This window comes from Notothenia coriiceps, unplaced genomic scaffold (genome assembly GCF_000735185.1).
Source record: "Notothenia coriiceps isolate Sejong01 unplaced genomic scaffold, NC01 NC01_scaffold00037251, whole genome shotgun sequence".
NCBI lineage: Eukaryota > Metazoa > Chordata > Actinopteri > Perciformes > Nototheniidae > Notothenia > Notothenia coriiceps.
The window spans coordinates 59835-76060 of record NW_011369952.1 but is presented as its reverse complement, the minus strand read 5'-3'; the positions used below and the strand labels follow the sequence as shown (position 1 = coordinate 76060).

General features: G+C 39.2%; 1 protein-coding gene across 1 annotated transcript; it reads left to right on the top strand.

Annotated features, from left to right (window-relative positions):
• Positions 1-383: 383 nt before the first annotated feature.
• On the top strand, positions 384-15351 carry plpp2a (phospholipid phosphatase 2a). Its single transcript, XM_010796804.1, has 6 exons — positions 384-650; positions 10171-10322; positions 10422-10684; positions 11623-11680; positions 12730-12906; positions 14202-15351. The coding sequence occupies exons 1-6, from the start codon at positions 590-592 to the stop codon at positions 14349-14351; spliced, it is 861 nt and encodes a 286-aa protein (XP_010795106.1). The 5' UTR covers positions 384-589; the 3' UTR covers positions 14352-15351.
• Positions 15352-16226: the final 875 nt, after the last annotated feature.

Below are 16226 nucleotides of genomic sequence, written 5' to 3'. Positions count from 1 at the left end.
TTTGCCAATTGTATTGAAACATTGAAAGCCAAATCAATCAAGTAATGAGTTACCTTTAAATGTGTATTGTCCCTATGGTGGAATTTAAACTTCAATCTTAGTTTTAGTAGGACATCTACAATGAAATTATTTTCATATGGTATTTTAAATGCGTTTACCCACTAAAGTTTAAAAACTTGGTTCGTTTGCCTTCTGAATCTGTTCACCCAAATCCAGAAGCGAAACCAGAGAAAGGGAAAATCGAGAGAAAGTTGGGATTTTCCCTGCAGTGCACAGGCAACATTTCGGGAAGTAAAATCTTTAGTGAGCAGCACTGTTCAATGCAGCTTGGTCTGTACGGAAAGACGCGCCCCCTGTGCGTAAAAAGGCAGGACCGAGGGCACGCAGCTCTAAGTCCCGTCCTCTGCTCTCACCTGAAGCATCGGACACACACACAGGTAGAGGAGCCGGAAGAACAGGTCGACTCGTCCTCATAGCACTGCTTTCCATAGTAACTTAAGGCGTTTCTGAAATCAAAACTCCGCCGTCTACTTTGTTATGTTTTAAAAACGCAATTTATTTATGAAAGTGCAGCGGCATCGGAGGAAACATGACAGAGCAAGGAAAGAAGTTGATTCTGATCGTGGTGGATATTCTGTGTGTCTTTGTTGGTGAGTGACTGCCCTCCGGACAATATGGCTGAAAACATATGACTATAGTTTCAGGCTGTGCAGCTCCTCTGGTCTGCGTTAGTAGGCCTATGTGATCTTTATTGGGTTAAATCAGAAAACAATGAATCGATAGTTTAAAAAAACGTTATTATGAAACTAGCATAGTGACGCATGGGATTGCCCAACACAAACACAATTTATAGATGTTTGACAAACAATCCACTTCATTGTTTTATGAAGAAACTGCTGACATCTATATAAAAGGTGACTTGCACAATTTATTTTCTGCAAAAAGATGCATATTAGACTTATAACTTGGCAGTTATTGCAGTATAAATAAAGGTCGTAACTCGGCATTGATCTCTATCTTGTTCAAACAAGCCACACATTGTTTCCCAACAGTGAGTGAGAATGTTGCTGTTGATTTCTGTCTGTCACTTGTTCTCTGAAATCATTTTGGTTCATATGGGACTGTGTGTGTGTGTGTGTGTGTGTGTGTGTGTGTGTGTGTGTGTGTGTGTGTGTGTGTGTGTGTGTGTGTGTGTGTGTGTGTGTGTGTGTGTGTGTGTGTGTGGCCCCTAATTTGTTTTCTATCTGAAATAGCTGGAGAAAGAGGGAATTTGTGTGTCTGTGTTTTGTCAGGCTCTGTGATTGCTTTTTCAGCATATTTTTCCTCTTGCACCCTGTGGCCCCCTTCTTTTTTAAACATAGGTTTAGGAGGAAGAGCAAAGATCATTGTCAATGAATCTCTCTGTGACAGTTAAAATCCTGTTTTGGAAACTGGATAACAGTTATGTGGGGGTACGGGGCTCTTTTTGTGTGTGTGTGTGTGTGTGAGAGAGAGAACTATTCAGCGAACACAGCAGCTTGTTGTGACTTGTTTCTGGACTCCGGTGAAGACACAAAGACCATTAACAGAAATGACACCTTCCAGCTGTTTGTGTCACATCTGCTCACATCCCGACACTTGGAGGCTGACAGAGGTTATAATTGAGATGATGAAATATGGAAGGGCATCAGAGATGATCCTTTCTTTTACAGATTTCCTTTAGATATTTTTTGAAGGTGAAATATGGGGTTAAAATAGAACTTGCCTGCAGTTAAAACCATGTGAGGACAGCTACAAACGATGAATACTTTTGTGGATCCATCTGTTGACTGGCAGGGAGGAATGATAATGACCACTCTGCTGTGAAACCCCCTCCTCACGCTAGGTGTATTTTCATGTGTGTGCAAATCCAAACGTGAAGTCCACTGTCAACACCCTGCGGGTCCATTTAGAGGGTTTGAAGCTTAAGGGATGAGCTTGGTTTAGGAAATGATTGGCTGGTACAAGGCGAGGTAGAGCTGTATAAGGCATTATGTGCTACTTTAATTAAGAAAACAAGTTGTGTTTTTCCCAGTTGGCGAGGACACAAATCTCCAATGCAAGTGATTGTTAAATCTAAAGTAATAGTTGTGAAATCATAGATGTGGTGATTAACGATTTGTCAAAATAATATCCCAACATATCAGTTCACATATGAATCATCCCACAATTATGGTTTTGCAGGAATGTGAAAGTGTGTCACTCTTTGAGGTAAGTTAGTCACCAGCCTTTATAAAGTGAAAGTATGATATGTCGATAATTTTGGTCAGTCTCAGATGTGGCGTGAAAATATATATTTTTTCATTTATCATATTTCCTATACTGTATATTCAATTCAGTAGACTTTTTTCAGTTGAAACGATCATATGAAAATCAGTACTACTGAACTCACGATTATTTTTTCTTTGAAATATATGCCTCATTATGAGTACATGATCTTAGGGAAACACTTGATTTGTAATGTGACCAAATAAGAGCTTTGAAAAGTAGTTGATCGCAAGAAAATGAACTAGCAACCATCAACTTGCAGGCAAAAATTACAAATATTTGATCACCTTAGTCTTTAAAAAGTCTAAATTTAGACTGTAGTTTTAAGAGAAAAGTTTGATTTTATAACCTGGGGCTCTAGGAAACTTTGATTTACAGACGTGTTTAGTCAATATCAAATACAGTGATTAGCTATTGCACAAGACCAAGGCTAATGCTTTGCCTGCTTGTGTTTTTAGGGTTACAAGCTTCTTGTACAAAACTAACACTTTATCACACATGATGTTTAACATTTCCTTTTTTTAACTGTTGCATCTTTTAGTCAGGCTATTTTACTCCCTTGTTGCTTTGTGTATGCTTTAATCATGATTTTGATTCCCCCTCATTTGAAAAAATGGTGGGTGGGTGTGATAGATATGGCAGGAATGTGCTGAGTGATGAGATGGTAACTGATTCTGTTTAGTGTGTTATTTCTCCCTCTTCCCCTCTGCAGTCAAACAGCCATCCTGCCATTATTCTTTATCACCACACACACACGCACGCACGCGCGCACACAGCAGAACATATTTTGTTACATTTCTATCAAGCCAGTAAATACATGTACTTTTATCAGAACGGACTGCGCTGTTCTTCCATTGTTTCACTTTTTCAAAGGCAATAACTCAAGCCAGGCTACTAAAGTTTTTGTAACATTGATTTTATTATTTAGTGTTTTCTTATGTTAGGATTACTTTCATTTTGGCAAAATAAGCATATTTGCTTTCTTTGGCGTGACACAGATACCCCTTTCTCATGTCTGTGTAATGCAGGTCTGACTACAGCCAACAGTCGATTATCTTAGTTTAGCATTAAGGCTGCAGACAGCTATCCTGGCACTCTGGCCAAAAAATAATCCAAAACATAACCCCCACCCCCAAACTAAGTTTTGTTTTGACTTTTTATACACTTTGTTCTTGTCCAAATTCTACAAAAAACATATGAAGTGTTACTCGGGGATCTATAGAGATGCTAGTTAGCAGATTTGGCTAACTTTAGAAAGCAACAAGCAAACTGTTTACCCTGTTTGTAGACTTTGTGCTAAGCTAACTGTCGCTAACTGTTTCTTTTTAAACACAACTATTCTGTTTAGAAAGACTTCCTGTTCCCACAAAGCTGAACAAATCTATCTGAAGAAGCAGTCTGAACTTTAACACTGTTTTAATGCTGATGGTCTCAGTTTTAATGGTGATTTTACATGATGGGATACTGAAGAGCTGTTGTCTTTCCGGCTGCCTGTCAGCAAAACTAGCTGGTGATGAACTCAAGGTCACTGGATTCATATTTTCCAACATTATTTTCACTTATATTTTGGTTCAGGTACTTCGATCTGTTCCAGATTCTAATATTGATGCCAATAATATGCCGTAAAACGCATTTTGTCCCAGTTTTGATCTCTACACTCTACACCCAGTCTGGGATATGGGAGGTCAGCAACCTACGGGAGGTCAACAACCTACTACAACTGAAAAGCAAATGGCAGTATTTCTGCAAATCACAAGACAATTGGATGATTTCATGACTCACTTCCACATCAGAGTTAACTGTCATTTTTATAAAAGGAAGCATACTTTAAGATAAGATAAGATAGTACTTTATTGATCCCAATTTGAGAATCTCTGTAAGCATTAAGACGTTTTTCAGCATAATATCAATTTCACCGCTTATATCTTTTGGATCAACCCATTGACAAAGTGTTTGAAAGCTTTCTAGTGATGTACTGTATCTTTGGCTAAAACAGGATGTTGGTTCAAGACAACTTGAGGTTAGACATTTAAACACTGCTTGCTTATATGATGACGTGTAATTTGAAAGAGGCAAAAAATAGTTTAAAATGGAGTTGTTTCATATCGAGTCGTGTTATTAGTGTGCGATCTTTTACAAACCTACCATTGGATCGTAGTTAAATAACATGGAAGTGGTGCTTGATTTTAACCTTTTTATTTTGCACATAAATTAAAGATATTATTTATTAGGATAATTGTTTGTCTGGCCAGGCAATAGGAAACATGGCATAACAAGTTCCCATAGTGCCATAGTTTTGTTTTAACAAATCAGCATTACAAATACTATGAAACAGCAAATATCACAGAGCTAGTGTTTAACATGATTAAAATGACTAACTTATTAATAGAAATGGTGCACATTCATTTTCTGTCGATCTGTTAAGCATTGCAACTCTAGTCACCAATGACCTTCAATTGTTGTTGTTCAGGTGAGAATCAGCAGTGAGGAAATGAAACAGTTTTTATTTAGTGTTATAAATAAAGCCACACACGTTTTCGTAACAGAGCTGTTGTGACCAAAAACCGCTGTTATTTATGTGACAATTTAACATTTTGCCACAAGTATCTGCTTCTGCCAAATAAGTGTCAAAGTCAAGTGGGAAGTGTTGACTTTTGCTTCCTGATGTTCCTGTGTGAAAATGTAAAAGAGATGCGGTGTGTGTGTGTGTCTTGTAAAACACATCATTGTGTAGTTGAATTTATTAACCGTGGTGGTTTCAGAACATGTTTTCAGTAATGAAGTGGTTTCATGTGAGAGACGAGGTAAAAGTTCATTGTTCCTCTTCACACACTTTCGAACAGTGAGTATGTTCAGATTATAGACATCTATAACATAATGCCAACTAAAAAGTATTTACAACCACATTCCAACCAGCTTTAACCACAAAGTGACTTGATTAATAAAATCATAGGACAAAAGAGACAGGTTTTTTTCCTTAAACTGCAAATCTTCAAATAAGAACCAGGACATTTTGGAAAATGCTTCACCATTTTATTTTAAAATGACAGGATCTGGATGCACACCAACAATTGCATTACAACTTTTGAAACACATTTGACACTGAGATTTTCTGCCAACTGTAAACCGCAAAAATGAATGAATGTATAAACTGCTCCTTTGTGTGACCATAAATTCGTACCGAAGAACAATTCAAACACAAAAGTATTAAAGGGAAAGGGGAAAACCCCAAAGGCATAATAGGGCCTCTTTAACCGACTTCAGACCCAGTCTCCATTGTAATGGACATCACATGTTTTTGGTCTAAGACAATGACATATGAACAATAAATGTCCATAAAGTTGGGCATACAGTTCACTTTGCCAGGTCAGCTAGGGACATGCAGGACTTTCTCAGGAAAAATCCCCTGCCTCTCAGGAAATGATGCGCCTTCTTCCCAACAACAGCTTGAATGTATTGAGTAAAAGGTTAACCCAGTAAAAAAAGTATAACAATGATAGCCATTATTGACAGAACCGACAAAAAGTCCCCACAGCGATGAGCACCAAAGTTAAGCAAAGTAAAATAAATAGTCAAATATTGGATTTCTGAGCACCTCAGTGTGATGTGAAACACTGCCTGTGAATCCCCGCTAGCTGCAGACTCTCAGCGGTCTGTTGAGATTTGACCTCAAATAAATCCTCACCTTCCACATGGTGACCTGTTTCTGTTTCCTATCATGTTTCAGTTATGAGGATGAAGACTCATCTTGAGGGGCTGAATAACAGGAACACTTCCCACTTCCCACTGGGGTCAGGGGGAAGTTGTATTTGTGTCTGATCCCAAATTCCATCATGTTTATTTTCTCAAAGTGGAATTTGGGGTTTGCTCTTGCCAGAAGAGATTGTGAAAGCGTAAAACAATACTCTCCCTTCTTCCTTTTGTATCTCCCCTATGGACATTTTGTTAGTGAAGACAAACTGTGTGTGTGCGTGCCTCTTTAGAAAGAGAGAGGCTGGAACTCATTTCTACATTGCTTGCAGCTGTAAACGTTCATCGAGGAGAAGACACTCAACAGCTACATGTAAAATGTCAGAGTAGGATGATACAAGCTGGGAAAAGCACTAGATGTACCCAAAACATTTTTCTTTTTCAGTAGTTCTCCAATGCTTCACTCTATTCAAAGCAATTTCAACTACAAGCAAATGTCATCCAGTCAAAGATTCACTTTGAGGTTCGGCATACGGTTTTGGACATTTCAATTCACTTAACAAAGGAAATTACAAATGCAAGGAAAGACCAAAGCAGGTAATAGGAATTGAAATAAGGAAGTAACGAAAGTCTTACACAGATTGAGATTATCTTCTACAAGATCAAAATGTCTTTAAAGGGGCCCTATTATGCTCATTTTCAGGGTCATATTTGTATTGTGTTTCTCTACTGTGACATGTTTCCATGCTTAATGTTCGAAAAGCTCTTTATTCTTCTCATACTGCCTGTGCTGCAGCACCTCTTTCACCCTCTGTCTGAAACTAGAGCCCAGTCTGCTCTGACTGGTTAGCTGGCCGGCTCTGTTGTGATTATTCAACTGCTTAGATATGTACCGCCCTTTCTTTAGCATATCACGTACAGTGTGTCGAAGCGTGTGTGTGGGAGAGAAGTGTGTGGGAGAGAAACTCTTGGGATTTTAGCCTTTGGAGACCATTTTACATGCACAGAAACCTGTATAACGCAAAAAAGCACTATAGGGCCCCTTTAATGTATGACAGTCATTGGGATATCTTGAATAACATTCATCCAGTCAACTTTGCACTTTGTTGGTGCCAGCAGCCCTTCTACAGTCCAAGCAATCAGCCTGTTTTGTACTATTGTTCACCAGAACGTTAACTGTTCCTAATCCTTCTTAGTTCGGCCACTGAGCAATAACGAACTGTACACATAGTTTCTGATAAGATATTGCGTAGTAATTGAGTAATTTTGGGGAATCAACCTCCTGACGGTCCCCCTCAGCTCGGCCTGGCCCCCAGGAGGGGAGGCCCCCCCAGCACAGGCCTATACAAACATACCAGGTCTTCTGTAATAATAGAACAGATAAAAACAGTCAGATAATAGGAACCCTCCATGGGCTCGGCTCCCTGAGGCTGTTGGAGCATGTTTGATACAAAGTGAAATCGACTTCCTCACTGATTCTGTTGTTGAATCAGCTCAGCGGTGGTTGCTCTCTGTGTGTGTGTGTGTGTAAGGCCATTGCCCAACTTTGTCCTCTCACATCCCCACCCTGGCAGCAGTTAGCCACCAGAGACTTGTGTCAAACCAGCAGCAGCCTCTTATCTAAATGTTATCCTTGCACCCTGCAGAATAAACAATGGTGGGCCTCACTTCAAAGAGAAGCTGGGCGCGTGCTCGCCCTGCTGGAATAATGAACTCTGAGATGTAAAGAGCAAGGGAAGGGCCTTTCATAAAAATAAATGATCTTCAATGAGGAAACTGCTTGTTATCAAATACCATTAGTGTCACTCAGAAAACAAATATTACATATTAGGCAGTTCCTTAGCGGTGTGTAGGGATCTAAACTAAGGGCATTCTACTATATACTGAGACAGTCAGTGGAAACCCAATAAAGCAATATCGTTGGTGTATTCTAACTTCAAGCAAGAAAGCTCTCACTCTCACTGGTATGCTATTAGATTTGTTTCCCGACTTCCAATTGTTTTACTTCTTCCTTTGATTTTAAGTACTTGAAGTGTTTTACATCAAACTGGTAATATACAACTTTGCAACTTTCCCCCTTCAAGTGTTTCCAAGTGGTTTTATTCTTGGAGCAGATGTCGCAAAGATAACCAAATCACTTTCTGTTTTCATCAAAGCCTAGCAACCAACGACAACACAGGACTATGGTGTCCAAATTGGCCACTTAATCATTTCGATTTAGCCACTTTTAGGACATGCTTAGCCAAACCTTTACTGAACATGAATGCACAATGTCATCCCCAATATGCAATTGAGCATATGACATTATCTGGCAACTCTTAGCGACTATAGGAGCTATCGCTTTCCATGTTGTTAGGAAATAGTTGGCAACACTGGACAGGACACACATTTTGTTTTCCACAGAAACTTCAATTGTTCCACCTTACTGGTTGACGTACTTCCTTTGTGCCATAAATCGAGCATTAGCTTTCCCAGGCGATTTACCCGATGGCAGACAGAAAATCTATCGAAAGCAGGGTTTATAACTAACTCATCAAAATTCAGCAATTTACTTTGAAATGACGAGTTAAAGCAATACAAGATCTCAATTTGCCACTTTAATATTCTTGTGTGAAGCAGCAGGCAGACAACAGAAAACACTGTGAATGTTCCCAGCTAGCTGACAGGCTGCCACAGTGTGTCGGACCCCAGTCCTAATTCTCCTGGCCTGTACCCATCCACATTTGGACTCATGACATCATGTTGGAATTACCTTCCCAAAATCACCCGTCCTGAACATGTTTTCTTTTCTATGTTTATGTGTCTTCATGTGGTCTCATTTAATCCTGCCTGCCACACACTGGAGGAAGGAAGCTCTGTGTTTTCGGAGAGCCACTCTTATGGCATTGCCCGGTGAATATACAGTAAAACTCCTGCTTGCAAAAACAAACAATCCTCGCTCTCATTAACTGCAGCAGTTCAGTGACAGGCTCTTTAAAAACAGGAAAAGAGGTTCCTGACATCAATCCTGTAGATTCCACTATTGTTCCTGCTCAGATTTAAGAGGCAGCTTTATGTGTTTCTGCTTCTGTTGTGTATCATTAAACTCAGTCTTTTGTTTGCACAGAAAAACAAGAACGTTTAACAAGGGTACACACACAGTGTGTGTGTGTGTGTGTGTGTGTGTGTGTGTGTGTGTGTGTGTGTGTGTGTGTGTGTGTGTGTGTGTGTGTGTGTGTGTGTGTGTGTGTGTGTGTGTGTGTGTGTGTGTGTGTGTGTGTGTGTGTGTGTGTGTGTGTGTGTGTGTGTCTATCCGTGTGTCTATCTGTGTGTGTGTGTGTGTGTGTGTGTGTGTGTGTGTGTGTGTGTGTCAGCATTGTGTGTCAGCATTGTGTAAACGGTGCCCCATTGTCAAAGGTCATGGCTTTCCTCTCCTCGTGTTTCCATGGTGACACTCCGAAGAGTGACCGCGGCCCGTAGAGGGGAAGTTGTTGCCACTGAGCTCAAGAGATGACAAATTAATGGAGTTGGCAGAGTGGGACCTTCTGCCCAAATCTGAAGGATTAATCTATCGGTGTGTTTTTAGCTGTTTCCTGAGCTCACTCGTCAACATAGTGATACACAGTGGCTCTCAAAAATTGAAGCATCAAGGTCTCTGAAAGTTTTTTTTAATCATCATGGGACATCATTTTAAAAGCTCAGTGTACTCATCATTTACAATGACTTTATTTATGAAGTGTGTATGACGCTTTTCGTGACATGCTAAACCATGGCATTTGTAATTATTTGTTAAGCATACTATAAACTGACTTTTTGCCAATTTTATGGATGGATGAATATTATGGCATACTATAGCCTATTTGGATATTTTTTGTTAGTTATTTGCGTGATTGAAATAGTTTTAAGTGTTAGCAACAGGGCTTTTCACTTGAAATATTTTTCTTTAAATCATCTGTCATGTTATGCTTGTGATCCACTTGTTTGTACATTTTAACTTGTCATCACATGCTGTGCCATTGGGATGAAAAGTATTTGTCGCATATATACCATGATTGTCTGTAAAAAACTGCTTAGGTGAATGTCCATGCTCTCTGATGCCTTGTACTTCAACATTAAGAAAGTTTGATGTGGTCATTGTATAATTTGAACGTCCTTTTTTCTTTCGCAGTCGAGTGGATTTCATCCTTATATTGAAGTTGTCTTTTCTTCTTGCAGCGGCTCTTCCCTCAGCCATCCTGACGCTGAGGTTCACTCCATACCAAAGAGGAATCTACTGCGATGATAAGAGCATCAGCTATGCCTACAGGAGAGACACAATCTCCCATGGAGCCATGGCGGCCGTCACCATCACCTGCTCCATCGTTATAGTCAGTCCCAAAGTTTTATTAAACAGTAATATAAACACATTTGACCTGACGGTTTTCCCTAATTTAAGTGAAAAACTTTAATTGTGTCTCTCTGCACAGATCACCACTGGAGAGGCCTACCTTGTGCACACAAAGCGCCTGCACTCAAACTCCCAGTTCAACCAGTACCTGTCAGCTCTTTACAAGGTGGTCGGCACCTTCCTGTTCGGAGCATCCGTCAGCCAATCACTGACCGACATGGCCAAGTTCATTATAGGTCGCCCTCGTCCGAACTTCCTGTCTGTGTGCGCCCCGGTCAGCTGTAACGGCTACATGCTGCAGATCAACTGCACCGGCAGTCATCGCAATGTGACTGAGTCCAGGTGACCATACAAACCTTTATTATGGAGAGAAGTTTGATATAGTTTCAAGGGATCACCTATTATGCAAAATCGAATTTCATGTCTCTTATACATCAACATGTGTCCCCTCTGTGTAAAGAGATTCTGAAAGTTTCAGGAAAACATATTCACTCACTTTTTGTCCTGATCCATTTATATAAAAACCTGTCTGAAAATGAGCTGATCAGATTTTGGCCACTTTATGATGTCATAACGATTTGTTTGGCTTGTGTAACCATTAGCCAATCACCAACCAAGGTAACCCCCCCCTACCTACCTTATCACCTGAATCTCCTTCTAGAGCACCATTGTGTTCTTTTTAACCCACTATCTCTCAGAGGGGCGTGGGGAGGGGCTCCTTATTTTCATCTAAAGTAACAGACAGAGAATCAGCACTTTAGAAACAGGGCTGAAACAGAGGGGATTATGGGATGCTGCAATGATCCGTTTGGTGTTTCAGCCAAACACTTCAGAGACATGTTTTGTATATATCCGAGACCCATAATATATTGATGAAAAACAGTATAATAGGGGACCTTTAATTCAACTTTGAAACACAATTCAACCTTTAATACATTTCTGATGGCTCATATTTGAACTGGTAACCAAAACGAATGAAGGCTTTCAACCCATACACAAATATTGTCTTAACACTTTGCTTTTGACAGGATGGTATAATATGATGTAGACATTAGCCATGCAATAAAATTATACGTTTATTTTTATGGTGTTAAGGACAAAGGATATTGATATATGCAAATCGCACATTACATTTCTTATGAGAGCTTGTGTTGTTTGAAAAAGACATGTAAACCTCATAATACTAATACATAGTACTTGAATACTCAAAGCAATTTTATAAAAATCACTGAAAAAAACGGTGAATTGTGTTTATGAGTTGTTTCTGTTTTGTTCCTCAGGTTGTCGTTCTACTCCGGCCACTCGTCCTTCGGGATGTACTGCATGCTCTTCCTGTCGGTGAGTGTCTTTGTCATTGTTTGTGAGACTCTCTGTCGCTATCTGTGAAATGTCTGTTTTACCAAAAACACACAAAAGTGACTCAAAACAGGAGGGGGAGGGGGGGGTCAACACAGACGCACGGCCGATGTTTGGAAACACCTTTGTTTAATTGACGACACTGTACAATGGCCGGAAGATGACGGATTCAACAGTTTAATCCCTGTTAGGGTTTATGAGGGAGTGACTGGAGGTCATTTTGTATATGGCACTGTTCTGTAGCTGACCTCTGACCTTTCTGTTGAGGCTGGCTAACGGGGAAAAAGATAACATTCTCATAAGTAGGAGAAGAGCACATTTTCAGTGTATGAAATACCTTTTAACCTTTTTTCATTAAAAAGAAATCATAAAAATGTCATGGTATAGTTTTTTTATAAAAGTGCCATACAAAGTCATTGTATAGTATGTCTAAAAATCGATACATTAATACAAATATACAAGTCATAGCATGTCACAAAATGTTTTTCATAATATAGTATGTAGTTGAAAAGAAAAAATGAAAAAAACGTTTCTTAATGTTTCTTAAAGGTCATTGTATAGCATGTCATAAAAAGTCCAAATAAATAGTTTGTAAAAAACAAAAGAGCCATGCTGCTAATGTCATGAAAACAAAAAAAAGCCATAGTATGTCAAAAAAAAATAATGTTATTATATAGTCTATCATATAGAATTCCTAGTAAAGTGCGTCATAAAAAGTAAAACAAATAGCATGTAACGAACATTTAATTAGGTTTAAAAAAGTATAGTATTTATATCACAAGTTTAAAAATGTCCTCCTATAATGTGTCATTAAACATAAAAAGATCATAGTGTTGTTGGTCAAATATTTGTATGCATTATTTTTGATTTACAAAATTACTTCTTAGTAAAACATGTTTTTTGTGTACTTTTAAATTGTAGACCAAAAGAATGTTAACAGTAGTCTCCTCTCTCAGTACAGTAAATACCAGAATAACAAATAAATAGTTTTAAATCCAGACATTAAATCAATATTTTGTTTGTGTGTGCAGCTCTACGTCCAGGCCCGGATGCAGGGGAAGTGGACACGCCTCGTTCGACCCACAATCCAGTTCTTCCTGCTGCTGTTCTCTTTCTACGTCGGTTACACGCGCGTGTCTGACTTCAAACATCACTGGAGTGACGTTCTGGTGGGGCTGCTGCAGGGAGCCCTCATCGCCGTGCTCACTGTGAGTACAACAACATGTCTCTGTGACCTCTAGACTGAAAGACAGATTTCAAAATATAAAATGGCTGCAGTTGTTTTAAAGCCCCCCCCCCCATGTGCAGGATATGATTATAGTGAATTACAGTGTATGGTCAGAAAACTCAAAATCTCATGGCTTCTTTTGGTAAACTCAAAGCATCCAACAGTTCCTAGTTTACTCACAGAAAGTTGCACCATAATCACGACAAAGTATTATCGATTTCCGAATTTAAATACATAGTGGGACAAACCGAAATGGTGTACAAGTTTATGAAAAATATATGCATCAACTTCCATCAATTACCAGTGCCATCATCATTGTATTATTTGCGAAAGATTGACTAGGCACTGTATTTAAGAGAATAACTTGTATGCAATATATTAAAGAAATGCTACACAAACATTTCCTGCGTTCTATATTAGAGGTAAAAATGCAGATTTCTTGCTTCTTTTGTGTAAAGTGGGACAGGTTTTGTTAATTTAGTGTAGCATCGTTTGAAGTACAACGCAGACCTTGAAACTAGAAAAAACATGTATTAATCTATAAAAAAAATAGAAACGCCTGCAAACAATAAATACTTTAACTGTTTTAAGACTCGAGTGTTGGTTTTAAATTGGACTCTATTGAAATCAAATGTCATTGTATGCAAACCCCCAACAATATGCAACCAAAGATATGACTTAAAGATCACCTTTTATGCAAAATCCACTTTTTCTTGTCTTTTATACATCAACATGTGTCCCCTCTGTGTAAAGAGACTCTGAAAGTTTCAGGAAAAAAGATTCTCTCACTTTTTGTCCTGATCCTTTTATATAAAAACCTGTCTGAAAATGAGCTGATCATGGGGCATTGGCCATTGGCCACTTTATGATGTCATACCTTATCACCTGAATCTCCTCCTAGAGCACCATTGTGTTCTTTTTAACCAAATATCTCTCATAGGGGCGTGGGGAGTGGCTCCTTATTTTTCATCTAAAGTAACAGACAGAGAATCAGCACTTTTTAAACAGGGCTGAAACAGAGGGGATTATGGGATGCTACAATGATCTGTTTGGTATTTGGAGCCAAACACTTCAGAGACATGTTTTGTATATATCTGAGACCCATAATATATTGATGAAAAACAGTATAATAGGGGACCTTTTTAAGTTGAGTCAACATCTCTGTGACAGTGGATGTATTACAGGACTGGGAGCAGCAGAGTTGTTATGAGTTTTATCAGCTAAAACCTCAGCTCATCCTATACTCTGGCATTGATTCCTCTTCTGTCCTTCCAGGTCCGATATGTGTCCGACTTCTTCAAGCAGCGCGCCCCCCCCTGCACACACACAGACACAGCGGAGATCGAACATCTTGAGCGCAAACCGAGCCCCCAGCCTCCCGACCCTCAGCACGGAAACCACTACAACTACACCGGACCTGTATGAGCCCCTCACAAACAGCTCCTCTTACTAACCTGGGCCTTCAACCTCTCCCACAGCAGCTCCATTATCCACGGACCTGTGACTTACCCACAATGCAGTAACCACTAGCCAGGAATCCAGACTTGCTCCACTCGGCGACAGCTTCCCAACTATTTTACAGCTTTGAAAAAAACGAAATACCTGTTGGAACAGCAGCTCCACCGTCTGTGTCTGTCACTTAGGGCGTGTGCTGCGGAAATATGTGATTGATTGTGTTGTTCTGTTTGACGGTGTGCAATGATATATATTGTTGTGTTGTTTTTAATTCTGTGTGGCATTTATGAGGAGAGTTTTTAGAAGTTGATGCTGTGAGTTAAACCGAAAAGTGAGCAAAGACTGCGAAAGAGATCTGTCAATTTCAAAAGCACCAACCGAAGACTTTTCTGTCCTTCAGAAAAAAACCTTAGAGGCATTGTTTTCCATTGTGTTGCTTACTGCAGTCAGATGAGAATTGTATTTGAACTACACTGGAGCTAGATTATATCTGCCTGTCTCTATATTTGACCGTCTTTTAGGAGATAAGCCTGTGTAATGGACTGTTTTAACTAAATACCTGATATTATGTATTACTAACATTTTCATTATGTGTATTACTACTGTATCTAATAAACTGTGTAGCTTTTTAAGAATGGCTTACCACGGCTTTGCTGTGACGTCACAACACAACTTTTAGAGCTGGCAACTTGATGATTTCTTCTCTTTATACAGACTAACTTCACGTAAATAATTGGGAAAGGACGGACAACACAAATGAAGACGTTACTGTGGAATACTCCTCCGATAAACCATATGTTCTCCAGTTCTCTTGAACCTCAATGCTTATACAGCCACAATTTCAAGTCAAACTGGACATCTTCCTTACATTTATATAAAATGTGTAACCTATTAAACATAATGTAATCATTTATTTTCTTCAGCCTGTCGGATGTTTTATGTAATTCTTTGCCATAAATGTTAGCCAGCATGACGTCTACGAGTGCTTACTTCAATACAAGAAAAAAGACATTTCAAAAGAGTCTGTGGTGAGCAAGGGAAGGTTTTTGTGTTTTGTTTAGCTCTTCTCTGCTGTGCTCTTGTTGAAAATAAGTGTACATAACACCCTGACGCAGTGTTCGTGTCTGGACCTGCAGCTGAGGGCTGTGGGATTCCTCAGAGGCGCAGGAAGGAATGGGGCTGCTGGGCCACGTCAGAATTGTGTTTTCACTTTAATTGCTTCCAAGTTAACACACTTGCTAGATCAGAGTGCTGTGAATATATATTTTAAATTGTAGTTGTATCTTCTCTGAGAGATTATTATTTCAAAACCATGCCAAGATCTGCTTCAAAAGGGTCAGTGTAGACCTCTACTTCCATTTAGTCGTGTAGATAGTTGGATTTGTAATCACCTTTGGAGTTATCCGCCTCCAACTCAACACAATGGTCACATCAATGAGAAAGAAACCACGGTTACACTGGATAATCAACACGACTTGCTGATGCTACACCAATTAAAGAAAAAACAATAAAATACTTATTTTAAATAATATCACTGTTAAAACCTTTGTCCACCAGAGGGAACTGACGTTTATCTGTAAACTGATACTTCCTGCTTAGTCCTTAAACAACGCTTTGTTTTCTTAGTGTGCTTCAGTACAGCAAGTTGACATGAGTGTGTAGGGTTTTGTTTGGTGTGTGTGTACCATAGGTGTGTACCCTTTGTGTGTGACTGACTGTGCGTAGCGTGCATTCCTTAGACTTGAATAACCAAAATAGTAAGCGAATATCAAAATAGTGAGTTTGTATTACTATAAACACTTATAGTTTATAAATATGAATATCCAGAAAATCATTTCTAGATGT

Bases quoted from the DNA above. Each gene is read 5' to 3' on its own strand.
- plpp2a (XM_010796804.1), top strand. From the start codon at position 590: ATGACAGAGCAAGGAAAGAAGTTGATTCTGATCGTGGTGGATATTCTG. The intron at 651-10,170 runs GTGAGTGACTGC...TTCTTCTTGCAG, and splicing joins TATTCTGTGTGTCTTTGTTG to CGGCTCTTCCCTCAGCCATC. The intron at 10,323-10,421 runs GTCAGTCCCAAA...CTCTCTGCACAG, and splicing joins TCACCTGCTCCATCGTTATA to ATCACCACTGGAGAGGCCTA.